Source organism: Heloderma suspectum, chromosome 2, assembly GCF_057233095.1.
Source record: "Heloderma suspectum isolate Gila_16-S chromosome 2, 16-S_ref, whole genome shotgun sequence".
Lineage (NCBI taxonomy): Eukaryota > Metazoa > Chordata > Lepidosauria > Squamata > Helodermatidae > Heloderma > Heloderma suspectum.
The window spans coordinates 232,321,380-232,337,068 of NC_139459.1; the positions used below are offsets into that span (position 1 = coordinate 232,321,380).

The 15,689-nt window shown below is 49.1% G+C and overlaps 1 protein-coding gene across 2 annotated transcripts in view; it reads left to right on the plus strand.

Moving 5' to 3' along the window:
• Positions 1-3,776: 3,776 nt before the first annotated feature.
• The window catches only part of CAMSAP3 (calmodulin regulated spectrin associated protein family member 3), a 54,918-nt gene continuing 43,005 nt past the window's right edge, over positions 3,777-15,689 (plus strand). The window contains exon 1 of one of the 2 annotated variants that reach the window (XM_084838433.1): positions 3,777-4,057. In XM_084838433.1, coding sequence (XP_084694559.1) covers positions 3,910-4,057 — 148 coding nt within the window. In that variant the 5' untranslated portion in view covers positions 3,777-3,909. The remainder of the gene's footprint in view (positions 4,058-15,689) is intronic. The other variant, XM_084838434.1, reaches the window with a different exon arrangement.

Genomic DNA, 15,689 nt, shown 5'->3' on the forward strand with positions numbered 1-15,689 from the left:
TTTTGCACCTGCCTCTGGTTGGAGAATCTCGGGGTTCTAGTACCCTCCCCCCATGTGGATCCTGCAGGCCTGAAGTCTGCCCATCCTTCCTATAGAGGAACTGAAAGGAAGGATATGTATATTTTAATAAATAAAAATTATTGGCCTAAGAGATTTATCGGTGTGGTTTACTGATAAAGTGGATTATTTTTCCTGCCTGCAGTCCTATACAAATTTGAAAGTTGCAGTGTAATTATCAGGGCTTATTTCCAAGTACATCTGTGTAAAGTCAAGTTATAAATTAGTTAGATGCCAAGACCCAGTTGACCTTCACTGTGGTAACATAATCACTTAAAATATGCCTTGCTTCTAGAAGTTGCCCTAAAAACTAATAGTTGCTTTATAATGGAGTCATAATAGGGGGAGTCACTTTTGTGTTTCTTAGGGTTCAATCCTATGGCTGCTAGACAGCAGCAATAGGATTGTTTGGTTTTAGGGGACTGACATCGGAGCCCACGCTCCAAGGTCAGTTCCCGGAAAACCACCTCCCTCGCCATCTCATAGATGGCAAGGATCATTCCTGGGCTCCGCACTCAAAAGAGCAGTGCAGAACCGGGCAAAAGAGGACATTCCCATTGGTGGGGAGGGGCGGGGAGTGCGGAAGTGCCAGTACATTTCCTATGCGTCGTCTGGCCTCCCCCCTCCCGCTCTGAAATCCCACAGCTAGACAGCCGAAATTGGCCACCTAGCCACAAATGTAGGGCAGGCAGAGCACGGAGAAGATCCCCTCCATGCTCTGCCCGCCCTGCATTGGATAGGTGAAATGGTCACCTTCAAGTTCGGAGGAAGCCACCTATCCCGATAGGATTCCTCCCTCCATTTTTTTAAAATATCTTTGTTTTAGGATTGCTTTAACTATGTTTCTATTTTTTATTTTGTTTTCTTATTGTTAGCCATCTGGAACACCATTTCCTTGGTGGAAGGGCAGGGTATAAATCTAATCAACAAACAAACAAATTTTTAGCAGAGTAACTAGTGGCTTCTATGGGGCAAAATAATAGATGTTCATGCTCAGCATCAAGGATGAGGACTAGATGTGAAAAACAAGACACTGTGGGGCTGATATTCTTTGCTTGCTTTCTTCATCTCTATAGAGTTGTTGAGATGGAGCAGTTTTTCCAACTGTCTATTCCCCAGGACTGTATGTTGAGTGGATTGTCCTTTGGTGTTTTAAGATTCTAACATCTGGAATGTCCTATAAAATAAAGACATCTGGAAAACATGCCCCTGGTTACAAACAATAACCAAACACCACCCAATGGAAATGTGGGAGGTTTCAAAATACATTCCTCATTTAAAAGCATTTTAGGGTGCAATACTATGTCCCCTAGACAGTGCCAGGAACACTGTTCAGAAACTGAACAGAGAATAGTTCAGTTTCTGGGATCCAAAGTCGGAACCAGTGGCTTGACCTTGGAGCCCAGAAACTGCGCTCCCTGCCCCTCATAGCCAGCGCGCTTCTCTCCACACTGGCTATGTCTCCATGCTCAGAAATGGAGCATGGAGACAGCAAAAAAGAGGCAGTCCCAGGGAGGGGAGGAAACTGCAGGAGCTGCTTTATGCAGCTTCCTATGCATGTCCTGGCCTCCTTCCCTCCTCTTCCCCCAAGCCTAGAAAGGTGAAATCACCCATCTAGGGAAAATGCGGAGTGGCTGGTGCATGGAGGTGAGCCAGCATGGCCAATGGTCATGGATGATGGGAGTTGTAGTACACAGACATCTACAGGGGCATGTTTCCCCAACACCTATATTAAACACTGCCCACATGTCCTGCCTAGCACTCAGTCCTTAGACTATGGCTGAAACAGAGTATGCCCCCTTTTGAGATGGGGATGCCCTATGCATAATCCACTATCTCCCAATGTATTGGGCTATTAAGAACAAAATAGCCCCACTAGATGGGAGCAAGGGTCCATCCTGCCCAGCATCCTGTTTCCAACTGTGGCCAGCTAAATGCTTCCTGCAAGCATGCCAGTAGGGCAATAAGGGTAACAGCCCTTCCTCATCATTTGCCCCCACCCCCTGAGCAACTGGTATCAGAGGTATATTGCTTCTGAACATGGCGGTTCCATTTGGATCTCATAGTTAATTTGTTGATAGACACATTCACCGAGGAGAGCAGGCCTCATTCCCTTTTAAAGCCAGCTAAGTGCCAAACTAGGTGCGATAGTGGCAGGTCCATGAATGCTTTGCCACCAAATCCTTATAAAGCCACAGAGGGGAGTGTGTGATTTCAAGTGCAGCCTGTGTGAATGGGGGAAACTGAGATGCCCCCCATCCCGATAACACTTTAAAACAGAGCCAGGGAACTTGAGGCCGTCCAGATATTGGACTCCAGCCAGCCACAGCCAGCATAGCCAATGTTCAGGGATGATGGGAGATGCGGTCCAACATCTGGAGGGCCACACATTTTCCACCCCTGCTTTGAAACCCCCATCCCTCCCTCATTAGGGTAGCCCCAGACAGGAGAAACACTTCTGGGGAAAAGACAACGCTTCAGATGGAAAAGCACACAAAGGAAAAAGAGCTTTACTCCACATTTCACATCCTCTGCTTTAAATCCCACCCTATTTTATAGGAATCAGCAGGATTCAGGTAAGGTCCAGCCACTATCATGTCTGATTGCAACCTAAGCCAGTGGCTATCACCACACCTTTGGGCAATGAATTCCATACATTATCCCCCCCCCCCGCTCCCCGCATCTGTTCTGACTCAACTGCCAGTGTCATTGGTTGACCCAAATTCTAGCCTTCGGGAAGAAGGAGAAAAACTGCATCTCCCCTCCTCACCATGCATAGTTTTTGTAAACCTCTATCCCCACCTTCCCCAACATGGCGCCCTCCAGATGTGCTGGACTACAACTGCCATCAGCCCCGGCCAGCTGGAGCTGATGGGAGATGTAGTCCAACACATCTGGAGGGCGCCAGGTTGGGGAAGGCCGCTCTATCGTGCCCACCCCCAAGTTGCATTTCTAACCCAAAAAGCCTATACACGCTTTTAGCCTTTCCCCCACACGGAAGGCGCTCCAGCCCCTGATCCCTTCGCTCGCTCGTTCCCAGCTCTACAACCCCCCTGGTGGGAAGGCGGCGGGGACAGAACTGTGCTTCGTTCCCCCCCGCAAAGCTCCCGTTCACCTACTGGGAGAGGGGAATGGCGGAGAGCCACATCCGCGCACGACGTCCTGGCGGAGTAAAAGAGCAGCGAGCAAACCGCGGCACGGGATCCCGGGGATCTCCCCGTCCCGTCCCCGGCGGGAGGGTCCTGCCTCCCAACATGGTGGAGGTGTGCCTGCGAAAAGCCCGAGCACGCGCGCGCTCCAGCGGGGCTGCGGCTCCTTTGTGTCTATCTCCAGGAGCAAGGGGGGGAGGGGGTTCGCTCCCAGCCTCCGCGCGGAGGACGCGCGCGGGGGGCGGGGGCGGCGGCGGCGCCGGCCGGGGAAATCCCAGGCTTCTCTTCGCCCCGCCGCCGCCGCCGCCGCGTTTCTTTCTCCCTGTAAGATCAGTGGAGCCCCCCGCCCCCCATCAACGCCGGCCTGCAAGGCGCGCACGCGCCCAACCCACCCGGCCTGGGCGGCGGCAGCCGCTGCAGCAGCTCGATCCCACCCTGCCCTCTTGCGCCGCCACCGCCTCCCCCCGCCCTACCCGGGGCAATTACCTGTCTGCAAGCCCCGCCCCCGCGCTGATTGACGGCACGGATCACGTGGGAGGGGCAGAGAGGAAAGACGAGGACGGCGGGGCGGGCGCTCGCACCTGGCGCTGGAGGGGAGGGAAAGCCGGACGGGGATGCGCTCGGCTGGGGCCGCCGCCAGCTTGTTCCCCGCAGCTGCCGCCGAGCCAGGCCAGACCCAGCTCCAGACCCCGGAGGGGGGGCCATGGTGGCCGCGGCCCCCGCTGCAGCCGCGGCCATGAGGAAGAGCTTCCTGGTGCCCGAGATCAAGCCCTTGGATCAGTATGACTTCCCGCGGGCGCGCAGCGCTGCCAGCCTGGCCTGGGTGCTCGCCAAGGGCTACGGGGGCGCAGGTACGGCTGGAGCCGGGCGGGCGAGCGAGGGAGAGCGGCTCTCCTCTTGGCGGAGCGTGATTTATTTTCCTTCCTGATCCCTGCTAGAGGAGGGGCGGGAGCTTCGGGGCTGGGAGTAGAGAGAAGAGGCGGCGACTTCGGCCCCTTTGGGGCGCTGTCGCGAGCCGATCTCTCTGGCGGCGGAGCGGCTCCTGGGTTTTGCTCCCGAGCCGCGTTCTCTTCTGATCTCTTCTTCGCCCGCCGCCCCTACAAGATGTCAGCCTCCCCCATCGCTCCTGGCTGCAGGGGATGCCCTACCTGCTAGCATCCGCTGAGGGATGGAGGGGGGCGGTGGGCTGCCTTGGCAACCCTCCCGCTTCCATCCCACCCTTTCAGCGCTAACAATGGGCTGGGCTCGGCGGCCGCCGCCGCGACCAGTTTGCCCGGGTGGGGCTGGCAGAGCCAGCGGGTGGGTCAGCTTTGCACCTTTCCTCTTGGTGACGATCCCCTAATATCCTCCACCAGGGAGGTGTTTGGTTGCCTTAAATTCTTAGGGCTAGGATGGGGGTTGGCGTCGGGTGCCTTTATTGCTCGGCATCGGCGTGTGTGGGGGGGCTGCCATGAGAGGCTGGGAGGGGTGCGTTCTGCCATGTCTACTGCAGCCCCTCTCCTAAGGCTGCCCTGTGTAAATCTCGCCTCCCCCTTCAATAACCCCAGTTCTTCCCTAGCTTTGTGTTTGCTTTTGTTACAAGGGTAGCCGCTGCCCGGCCAGCATGTTAGGTGAGCGCAGGGGCTTAAGGCGCTCTTTGCTGAGCACCCCGAGGTCCCGTTGGCTCGTGAAGCCCGAGGGTGCCATTGCTGCCCCACCCTTGGCAGTGGCTGTGGCAGATGGTGCTGGGAACAGGATGCCACCATTGGTGTGCTTACCTTTGTTCAGTGGCATCATTGCTGATGTTGAATTCCTTGAGGGGAAGCAGCGCTGTTGGGTGGGCGCAGAGCCCCAGCTGGAAGCTCCTTCCTCTTCCTCCTTCCTCGGCTAGCCTAGGCTATGGCTGCTGGAAGAAGAAAGAAAGATGGAGCTGATTAGTGCTGTCCTCAGGATGCTAGGCTAGATTTGATCCCTTGGCCTTGCCTTGGCACAGGGTATCTTAAACAGGAACGACTGAAAAGGCCACTCCGCATCCCCAACGTGGTCCTCTTCAGCCCCCTGGCAATGCCAGGCTCGGGACTATGTGCCTTGGCAATCCTGGGCTCCTGCCACTGTTCCCTTTGTCTCTGCCAGTCCTGGAATTAATGTCCTGTGAGGATTTGCAGACTGGCCTTGCTTGAATGCACGATGGAGTGGGAGGGGAGAAGAGGGGTAGCAGAAAATCCCTGGGGCGGTGGCGAGCGGGGGGGGGGGTTGACCCTCTTGCTGTTGCTTCATAAAAGTGGGTGTCGTCTTTGCTGATCTGGTGCCCCTGCTAACCCAGTTCTTGTGCCCCCCCCTCATCCTCCCCGCTACGAAAAGGGTGACAGGCCTGTTGTATTCCTATAAGTCAAGCTCTCTAGATCTGTCAGCATGCTGTGGATGTGGAGAGTGGTGATGAGCTCATTCTAAGGATGAGTAGCATGTGAACTCCTATCTAGCTGTGGCAAGGTGGAAGTCTGGGCCAGCTGTAGAGCCCTTGGCGCTGTTGCTAAGAGTATAAAGAGCTCAGTGTTGTCACTGTACCTGCAGGCAGGCTAGACTGCCTGTCAGGGGTGGCAGGCCTTCCTGTGTGTGTTGTGTGGCATTCCTCTGAGGATGCTGACCTGGGAATAACATAATAGGGTTTGAAGCCTGCTGGGCTGCAGGCCAGCCGGAGAGCTTGGAGCAGGGGAATGGCTTGTGAGGTTGTGGGACAATGAACAACTAGTCTCCCCCCCCCCAGGCCTTTCTGCCCCACAGTTGTTCCCTGCTCCCCCCCCCCGCTGCCCCCTGCAGATGAAACGTGATGCCTCTGGGGTGATGTGCAACAGCCATTCCATGAAGCAACAGGAGGGAAGGAGTAAATGGCTATACTTGGTGGGTGTTGAAGGGCCATGTGTGTGCTTCTGTGTGCATACTCACAGGGGTGTAATTGGATGGCCACTTCTCTAGTTTGAAGTTAGTGTAAATATGTGATCTGGTCATACCCAAGCAAGAACAGGTTCCCCTTGTCCCTGCCCTTCCATGTCACACTGATGACACACAAACAGTTCACTGTGATGGAAGGGAGAGAGCCTTGTCATTTGGCTTGGATGGAGGCCAAAATGATCAGCCTTGCTGAGCCAGTGCTGGGTTCAAAGTCCAGTGAATTGTGGAGAAATGTGCCTGCCAGAGTTTACCATAGCTTCAGACTGGAGCCTTAAAAAGCCCCTTTCTGTTTGCCAGTCAAGCCCTTCTGAGTGCAACACCTGCTTGTCCCATATCAGAAAATGCACATGGCACTGTTAGCAACTGCTCCAGAAATAAATAAGCTACTGGTAATAGTGGGAGTCATCAGTAGGCCCCAAGCCAGGCATTCTGTGGGATTGGTGTGTCCTACTGGTACAGCATGGGAGCTATTGAAAATCAAAGTGAAAGAGCAAAAACAAAAAACAAACCCTAGATATGATTGGGCTATGTTTTAAATGGTTAAATTTTATGAGGTATCTTCAATTTTTAATTTATTTATTTTTAATAAATGATTACATGCTTGCTGGCCATCCCTGTGCCTTTCACTCATTGGCCAGAATATCAGAAGTTGGGCACAAGCTTGCTTTAAAGGACTATTGCCTGCACTTCTTTTCTTCCATCAGTGAGTAAAAGAGGCAGAGGCTTTTATTTACTGAAAATTCAAGGAAGGGGCCTGGAATATCACTGGAGTTGGGCCCAGCTCTCCCAGCCTATGACTACAGGCCCTGGCATTAATGCTATGTACTGTGGGTTGGGCTGTCTTGGCTTACCTATCCAGCAACTGAGACCTTCCCTGTAACTGGGTCAGGAACTGGCTAACCTTTGGACAGAATTTCCTGGCTGATGTTGCTGTGCGCTATACACCCAAGAGAGTTGCTAGTAATTATGTGCATTATGATGGTAGCACCCTGAGGTTAGTTCCCTAAATAAGTTGGAATCCCCTGTGTGTTGGTTCACAAACTGGGACAGGCCCTACCCTCAAGGGGTTGTGACAAAGGGTGGGACAGGAAATGGCAGAGGAGTGGGAGTCACTGGTGCAAGGGCAGCCAGCTGAGACAGGCACACAAACCAGCTGCTTGGATAATAATCTCATTACATGGGACTGAGCCTTGCTGCCCCCTTAACACTCACCATTCTGTGGGCTGAACAGACATGGCTGCTTGGGTATCACCTGCTGTAGCACCTTAGTCCAAGTGACATGTTCTTCCTCCACCAAAGACCAGAAATAAAGCAAAATCTTGATCTCATGGTCAGCCTAATGCTCCCTCAGCCATACTCTTCCCTGGCCTGTTGCCAAGACATGCACAATGAATTATGCCCAGTTTGCCAAGTTGGCAACTGAAATGTAAAGAGCAAATTTGAGTCTAGCTATGGATTATTTATATATTAAATTTATGTCCCGCCTTTCTACCCAAACCAAGGCTCCAGGTGGCTAACAATAATAAAATTGAAATTAAAACAAACAAAAAAGCATAACTTACAAACAAAACAAATAAAAGCACAAATGAAGTAGACAGTCCAACTCCAACCCATTAAAAACCACTTCAACAGCAGACCAGCTTGCATGCCAAAGTCCTGCCTGAATAAAAACATCTTTGCCTGCCGGTGGAAGCACAACAGAGAGGGAGCCAACTTAGCCTCCTTTGGCAGGGAGTTTCAGAGCCTGGGAGCAGCCACCAAGAAGGCCTTCTCGCATCCCCACCGAGCACTCCTCCAATGGCAGTTGGACCAAGAGAAGAGCCTCCCTGGGAGATTTTAAAACCAGGGTAGGCTCTTATGGGAGAATGCAGCCTTTCAAATAGCCTGGTCCCAAGTTAGGGCTTTATATGTCATAGCCAGCACTTTGAATTGTGCCCGGAAGCAGACCGGTAGCCAGTGAAGTTGTAACAAGGGAGAGTCACATGCTCCCTGTAATTGACCCCAGTCAACAGTCTGGCCACAGCATTCTGGACCAGCTGAAGTTTCTGAACACTTTTCACTGGGTTTTACCCAGGTCCTGTGCCCCAAACCGTTATATCAAGCAGACACTTTATGCAATTGAGCAAAACCGTCTAGAGCCTGCTTGAAGCAGAATGGATGATTGCAAATGCCATGTGCAAAGCCTAGTATGAGCCTGGATAGGAGAGAACATTAAAAGAGTAGGATGCAAGGCATAAGGGTACAGAGATGTGCCTTACTCAGATGTCCCGGATACATTGACGTCTTCTTCCATTCCAGAAAGGTACCCTAGCCCAGTCCAACACCAAGGTTCCCACTTGCAAACTCTTCCTGCAAATCTTCAGGGAAATTGTTTCGATAGCCCACTTGGGTAGCTTGTTCTGCTGTCCTTTGTCATAGTGCACTTCCTGATGTCTGCAGTGCAAACCCATTTTGCTGTATCTAGGGCCCATGGCTCTTAGTCCTTCCTTGTCCTGGTGAACTACTGTAGCACCTCTCCTTTGGGTGGGTTTTTGTGTTTTCTTCCTAGCAGAGTGCTGGGTGTGGACTGGGGGAGGTCTGAGTTCAAAACTTTGCACAGCCATGAAGCTTGCAGGGTAGCCTTGGGGTAGTCACCATCTGTCAGCCCAGGTATAGGTGGCCTGGCGAATAAAATGTGGTTGGGGTGTGTGTATGTGTCTAGATGCACTGGTTTAGGCTTCTTGGTCAGGGGGAGGACAGGATAAAAATGTGATAAATACGTTATCTTCCCTTCCATAATTTCTACAGATTAAATATGATTGTCTCCATCCGCCTTTCTATATAATTTGCTAAGCCTTCAGCACACTCCCCTGAATCTTGCCTTTGCTATGTTTTCTAGAAGGTAATCTCGAAGATGATCCAGTTCTAAGTAAAGGGCTTTTACACCTTGTGGCTGGTGCCATGAGTGAAGCCTTTTTACAATAATATCACATTGTCAACTTTCATTTAGGTTATATAGATTTTTTAAAAAAATCTAAGGTCCTTCTTGATGTTGTGAGAGCTGAGCTCTCAATTTTCTCAATGTTGTAAAGATACGTTGGTGCTGATCCAGCTCTGGGTGCGTGCAGTGACTAGGTGCCCATCAGCATCAAAAGGCAGAGAAATATGGTCTAGTGCATCCTTCCCCAACTGGGTGCCTTCCAGATGTTGTGGACTTCACAACTTCCATCAGCCCCAGCCAGCATGGCCGATGGTCAGGAATTCTGGGAGTTGTAGTCCATCTGGAGGGCACCAGTTTTAGGAAGGCTGGTCTAGTGGTGTTTGATTGCTTGCACCTCAGTGCTCCCAAGGTCACTCATTTTAATCCTGCCCTCTCTGCTGGAGTTGTTCATCCTGTCTACAAACTTGAGCATATTCTCTGTTATTTCATTCGAGTGACTAATGAAAATGCTTAATAGAATTGCACCTAGGAGAGACCCCTGACGAACATTGCATGTTACCACCTCTCAGATTCTTAAAAAAAACAAATTAACTTTGTATTTCCTGTTTGGGTGCAGCTTAAATTGGTAACGGGTACCCAGTTCATGGCAGTGTCATTTCTGCCTCTTGGAATGTCTTCTGCAACTGTGTACACCAGCCTTTCCCAACCTGGTGCCTTCCATTAGCCATGGTGTCTGGGGATGATGGGAGTTGTAATCCAACAAAAATTCATTTAGTTGCTAATGACCACCACCTTTTCTTCTAGATGCCTAAAGGGTTTTTTTTAAAAAAGAAGATAGAAAACAAATTTGCTCTTATAATGTCTTATAATGTCTTATAATGTCTTATAGGCAAGATTTAGGTCTGTAATTTCCTGGATCCTCCTATTCTCCTTGCTAAATACAGAAACGATGAGTGGCTTTTGCTAGTCTGCGGGAACTTCACCTGTCTTACAAGATTTCTCAAAGATGATAGTTAGTGGCTTTGAGGTTTCTGCTTCTTGTCCCTTTAGCATTTGAAGGGGTGTAGTTTGTTAGGACATGGATACAATATTTAGCTATCTCTTTTCTTAACTTGATGGCTGCCTTTCCTTTGTATCTATTTGAAACTAGGTATCTAGCAATCATTACCTTTTGTGTGTGTTTTGAGGAAACTGAAGCAGAGTGAGCATTAAGCAGTTTAGCTTTCTTGTGAAAAAGGAATCCAAAATACCCCACCCCCCACCCCAATGCCTACTCCTCTGTGGTGCTGTATGATTCCTCTTGTCAACCATGAAGTTGTGTATTCATCCATGGAATCAAGTCCTGGATGCACTGTTTGACCTCATTCTTGGTGGGGTATGCCTTGTTATGTCAGACTGGAGTGCCCTGAATTGAATCCTCAGCTAAGTGCTTGCTATTGTAGCCTGATTGAACTGGTGCCAGGGCATTTATTGATAGGAATATGCCTCCTTGTCATCTCTTCTTGGTACTTCTCTGTGATCTTCTGGGACTTTCTAACTGCTCCACAGATGTTTGGAGCTGATAGCCTAATTCTTCCTTGGCCCTGCCTTGCACCGACCTGACAACATCCTCAGTGGTGTGCCCTGTGCTCTGTGGAGGATCCCAGGCAGTTGCTGAAGAACTTTGAACCTCTTCTACTAAGCTAAGAATAGTAGAGAGTGCTTAGTTGTCCTGTACCATGCAGGTGCTCATAACTGTCCTAAACATGTTGGGATGTTTATTCTTGATTGTTGTCATGGAGACAAGGGCCTGTGGGCTGATGAACCCTGTATTGACTTGGAGAAAGCTGTTGGCTGGTACTATATCTCGCAGCCCTTTAGGACCCTGCCTTTGCCCTCTCAGCCTGACAAGCTCAAATATACTTTGAGAGTTAGGCCAAGCTCTACCTGGCATAGTAATCATGGGCTTAGGCACATATGTTTGTATTGCCATATATTTTTACAAACTGGGACCCATGGTGTGGGAGATGAAAGATTCCAAACCCTGGTGTTTGAAAGCGATTACTTTAATAGTAACAAATGTTCAAACCCAGAACCGACCCATTCTGAAACATGGAGCATCACTAATCCCATTCTACAACATGGGCCTTCTTCTCCATTTCCTACCTATAAAGCCATGGTACCATATTATGCCGTCCCTGTGCTTGAGCTCAAGATCCCTCCCTTGAACAGCAGTGTCATAACAGTTATTCCAACAGAAATACACTTTGTAGAAAGCTGCCCTGCTGCTTGATCTCTCTTGGCTTAGAGCAGCCCCACCTCACTATCTGCAGTGCTCCATCACCCTGAGACTTGTATATAATGATGGGTGGGTGTTGTGAGTGACTGTGGTACTGACAGCCTCATCTGACCTCTGCTGCTTAACTCTATATTGGTCTAGGCCAGCCTTCCCCAACCCAGTGGCCGCCATATGTTTTCATATCATATAACAGAATCATAGAATAGTAGGGTTGGAAGGGGTCTACAAGGCCATTGTGTCCAACCCCCTGCTTAATGCAGGAATCCAAGTCAGAGCATCCCTGACTGATGGCTGTCCAGCCTCATCTTGAATGCCTCCAGTGTGGGAGGGCCCACCACCTCACTAGGGAATTGGTTCCATTGTCGTATTGCTTTCCTGATGTTCAGCCAGAATCTGGCTTCCTGTCACTTGAGCCCATTATTCCATGTCCTGCGTTCTGGGATGATCAAGAAGAGATCCCGGCCTTCCTCTCTGTGACCACCTTTCAAGTACTTGAAGAGCGCTATCATATCTCCCCTCAGTCTTCTCTTCTCAGGGCTAAACATGCCCAGTTCTTTCCGTCTGTCTTCATAGAGCTTTGTTTCCAGTTCCCTGATCATCTCCTGATTGTTCCCTGATTGTTGCCCTCCTCTGAACCCTTCCAGTTTGTCTGCATCCTTCTTAAAGTGTAGTGCCCAGAACTTGACACAGTACTCCAGATGAGGCGTAACTAGTGCTGAGTAGAGGGGAACTAGTACTTCCTGGGATTTGGAAGCTATGCTTCTATTAAGGCAGCCCAAAATAGCATTTGCCTTTTTTGCAGCCATATCACCTTGTTGGCTCATATTCAGCTTGTGATGGACAACAGTTCCAAGATCCTTCTCACTTGTAGTGTTGTTGAGCCATGTATCCCCCATCTTGTAACTGTGCATTTGGTTTGTTTTTCCTAGGGGCAGAACTTGGCATATATCCCTATTAAATGTCATTCTGTTGTTTTCAGCCCAGCGCTCCAGTCTATCAAGATCACTTTGAATTTTGTTTCTGTCTTCCAAGGTATTAGCTATCTGTCCAATTTTGTATCATCTGCAGTTTTGATCAGCATTCCCTGCACCTCCTGCTCCAAGTCATTAATAAACATGTTGAAGAGCACTGGGCCCAGGACTGAGCCTTGCCGTACCCCACTCGTTACCTCTCCCCAGTTTGAGAAGGTCCCATTGATAAGCACTCTTTGAGTCCGATTCTGTAGCCAACTGTGGATCCACCGGATCGTTGTTTCATCTAGCCCACTTTGAGCTAGTTTGCTCGTCAGGATATCATAAGGCACTTTGTCAAAAGCTTTGCTGAAGTTGAGGTATATGATGTCTACAGCATTCCCACGGTCCACAAGGGAGGTTATTTGATCAAAAAATGAGATCAGATTTGTCTGGCAGGACTTGTTTTTGACAAATCCATGTTGGCTTCGAGTAATCACGGCATTGTTTTCAAGGTGCTTCCAGATGGATTGCTTTATCATCTGCTCCAGAATTTTCCCAGGGATTGATGTCAGACTGACTGGTCTGTAGTTCCCAGGTTCCTCCTTTTTACCCTTTTGAAGACAGGGACCACATTAGCCCTCCTCCAGTCATCTGGCACTTCCCCCGTTCTCCATGATTTCTCAAAGAGAATAGACAGCAGTTCTGAGAGTTCTTCTGCCAGTTCCTTTATGACTCTAGGATGCAGTTCATTTGGCCCTGGAGAACTGAACTCATTCAAAGTAATCAGGTGTTCCTTGACCATATGCCTATCGATCTCAAGCTGCAATCCTGCCCCTTCAGCCTGTACTTTGCCTTTGCCAGGGGGGTCATAGACCCTCTTTTGGGAGAAGAGTGAGCCAAAGTAGGAATTGAGCACCTCTGCCTTTTCTTTGTCATCTGTTATCGTTTTGCCATCCTTATTTAATAGCTGAACCACCATTTCTTTCCTCTGCCTTTTACTATGCATGTAGCTGAAGAAAGCCTTTTTGTTGTTTTTAGCATCCCTTGCTAACCTCAGCTCGTTCTCAGCTTTAGCCTTCCTGACACCATCCCCCCCAATTCTTTGCTACCTGCCTGTACTCTTCCTTTGTTACTTGACCTTCTTTCCACTTCCTATATGTGTCCTTTTTTGTTTTCAGGTCCTCCTTAAGCTTTTTGTGAAGCCACATTTGCTTCTTCTGTTGTCTTCCACCTTTTCTTCTTGTTGGAATTGTTTGTGATTGTGCCTTGAGAATTTCCTTATTTATTTATTAAATTTATTAATCGCCCATCTGGCTAGTCACCCAGCCACTCTGGGCGATGTATAACATAAAACAGTTTAAAACAATAAAATTCAACAATAAAAATATTTTCTAAAATACCCTAACCCACCCCAAATGCCTGCCTGAACAAACATGTTTTTAATGCACGGCGGAAGCTCATTAAAGAGGGGGCATAATGGAGTTCCTTAGGGAGGGAGTTCCACAGAGTGGGGGCCATCACAGAAAAGGCCCTCTCCCTCGTCCCCATCAATCTAGCTGTCCTGGCTGATGGGACAGAGAGAAGGCCATCCGAGGCTGATCTTGTTAAGTGGCCTGTCTGGTGTTGCTGGAGGCGATCCTTAAGATAAAAGGCTTTTTTTAAAAGCTCCCACCCATCTTGGATTCCTTTTCTCATTAGCTTGCTTGCCATGGGACCTTACTGATCATTGTTCTGAGTTTATTAAAATCAGCTTTCCTAAAATCCAGGGTACGCGTTTGACTACACTCGGCTTTTGCTTCCTTCAGAACCAAGAACTCAAGTACAACATGGTCACTTTCCCCCAGAGTTCCCGTAACTGCTACTTAATCCACTAAGCCATCTCTGTTGGTTAGGATCAAGTCAAGGATAGCCGATCCTCTAGTTCCTTCCTCTACTTTCTGTAGGAGGAAGTTATCCGCCACACAAGTCAGGAATTTTCTGGAGGGTCCATGTTTTGCAGAATTTGTCTCCCAACAAATATTGGGGAAATTGAAGTCCCCCATTACTACTACATCATGCTTCCTTGAAACATTAGCTATTTGCTTTTCAAAAGTTTCATCCTTGTCTTCTCCTTGATTGGGTGGCCGGTAGTAGACTCCGACCACCAGGTTCCTTTTATTCTTTGCTCCATTTATTTCAACCCAGATGCTCTCGATGGGGCTACCAAGCTCATCCTCCTGTATTTCTGTGCAGAGATATGTATTTTTCACATACAGTGCAACCCCACCTCCCTTTCTGTTCCTCCTGTTCTTTTTGAACAAGTTATATCCTTCAATTGCTGTATTCCAGTCATGAGAGTCATCCCACCAAGTCTCAATTATACCTATCAAGTCATAATTTCCCTCCTGTATTAAGAGTTCAAGTTCATAGAATCATAGAATCATAGAATCATAGAATAGTAGGGTTGGAAGGGGCCTACAAGGCCATCGAGTCCAACCCCCTGCTCAATGCAGGAATCCAAGTCAGAGCATCCCTGACAAATGGCTGTCCAGCCTCGTCTTGAAGGCCTCCAGTGTGGGAGAGCCCACCACCTCCCCAGGTAATTGGTTCCATTGCCGTATTGCTCTGACACTCAGGAAGTTTTTCCTGATGTTCAGTCGGAATCTGGCTTCCTGTAACTTGAGCCCATTATTCCGTGTCCTGCACTCTGGGATGATCAAGAGGAGATCCTGGCCTTCTTCTCTGTGACAACCTTTCAAGTACTTGAAGAGTGCTATCATATCTCCCCTCAGTCTTCTCTTCTCAAGGCTAAACATGCTAAACAAGTTCATTCTGTTTGTTTCCCATACTCTGGGCATTAGTATATAGACATCGAAGACCATGTGCTTCATAGTCTGGCTTTCTTCCTACATGTGTCTGAAGACTATTATTGGGCACTATCAGAGCTGTTCTCTCCATTGCAGTGCATGCACCTATGTCCATTGTTACCCCCAACATTACATCTCCCTTCCCCGTAGGATTCAGTTTAAAGCCCTCCTGATGAAGTTCTTCATGCTGTGGCCAAACAAATTCTTCCCATCCTTTGTGAGGTGCAACCCGTCCCTTGCCAACAGCCCATCTTCCAGGAAGTATAGCCTGTGGTCCCAGAATCCAAATCTCTCTCGTCAGCATCACCTTTGTAGCCAGTCATTCACCTGGAGTATTTTTTGTTCCCTTTCTATCCCTCTTCTAACTACTGGAAGGATGGATGAGAAAACTATCTGGGCCCCAAAGTTCTTGAGTTTCCTTCCCAAAGCTTCAAAGTCTGATGTGATTTCTTCGTAGCTCCGCTTGGCGGTATCATTTGTTCCCACATGGATGAGAAGAAAGGGATACCTGTCAGTGGGCTTTATGAGTGCAGGCAACCTTTCAGTTACGTTATGAGT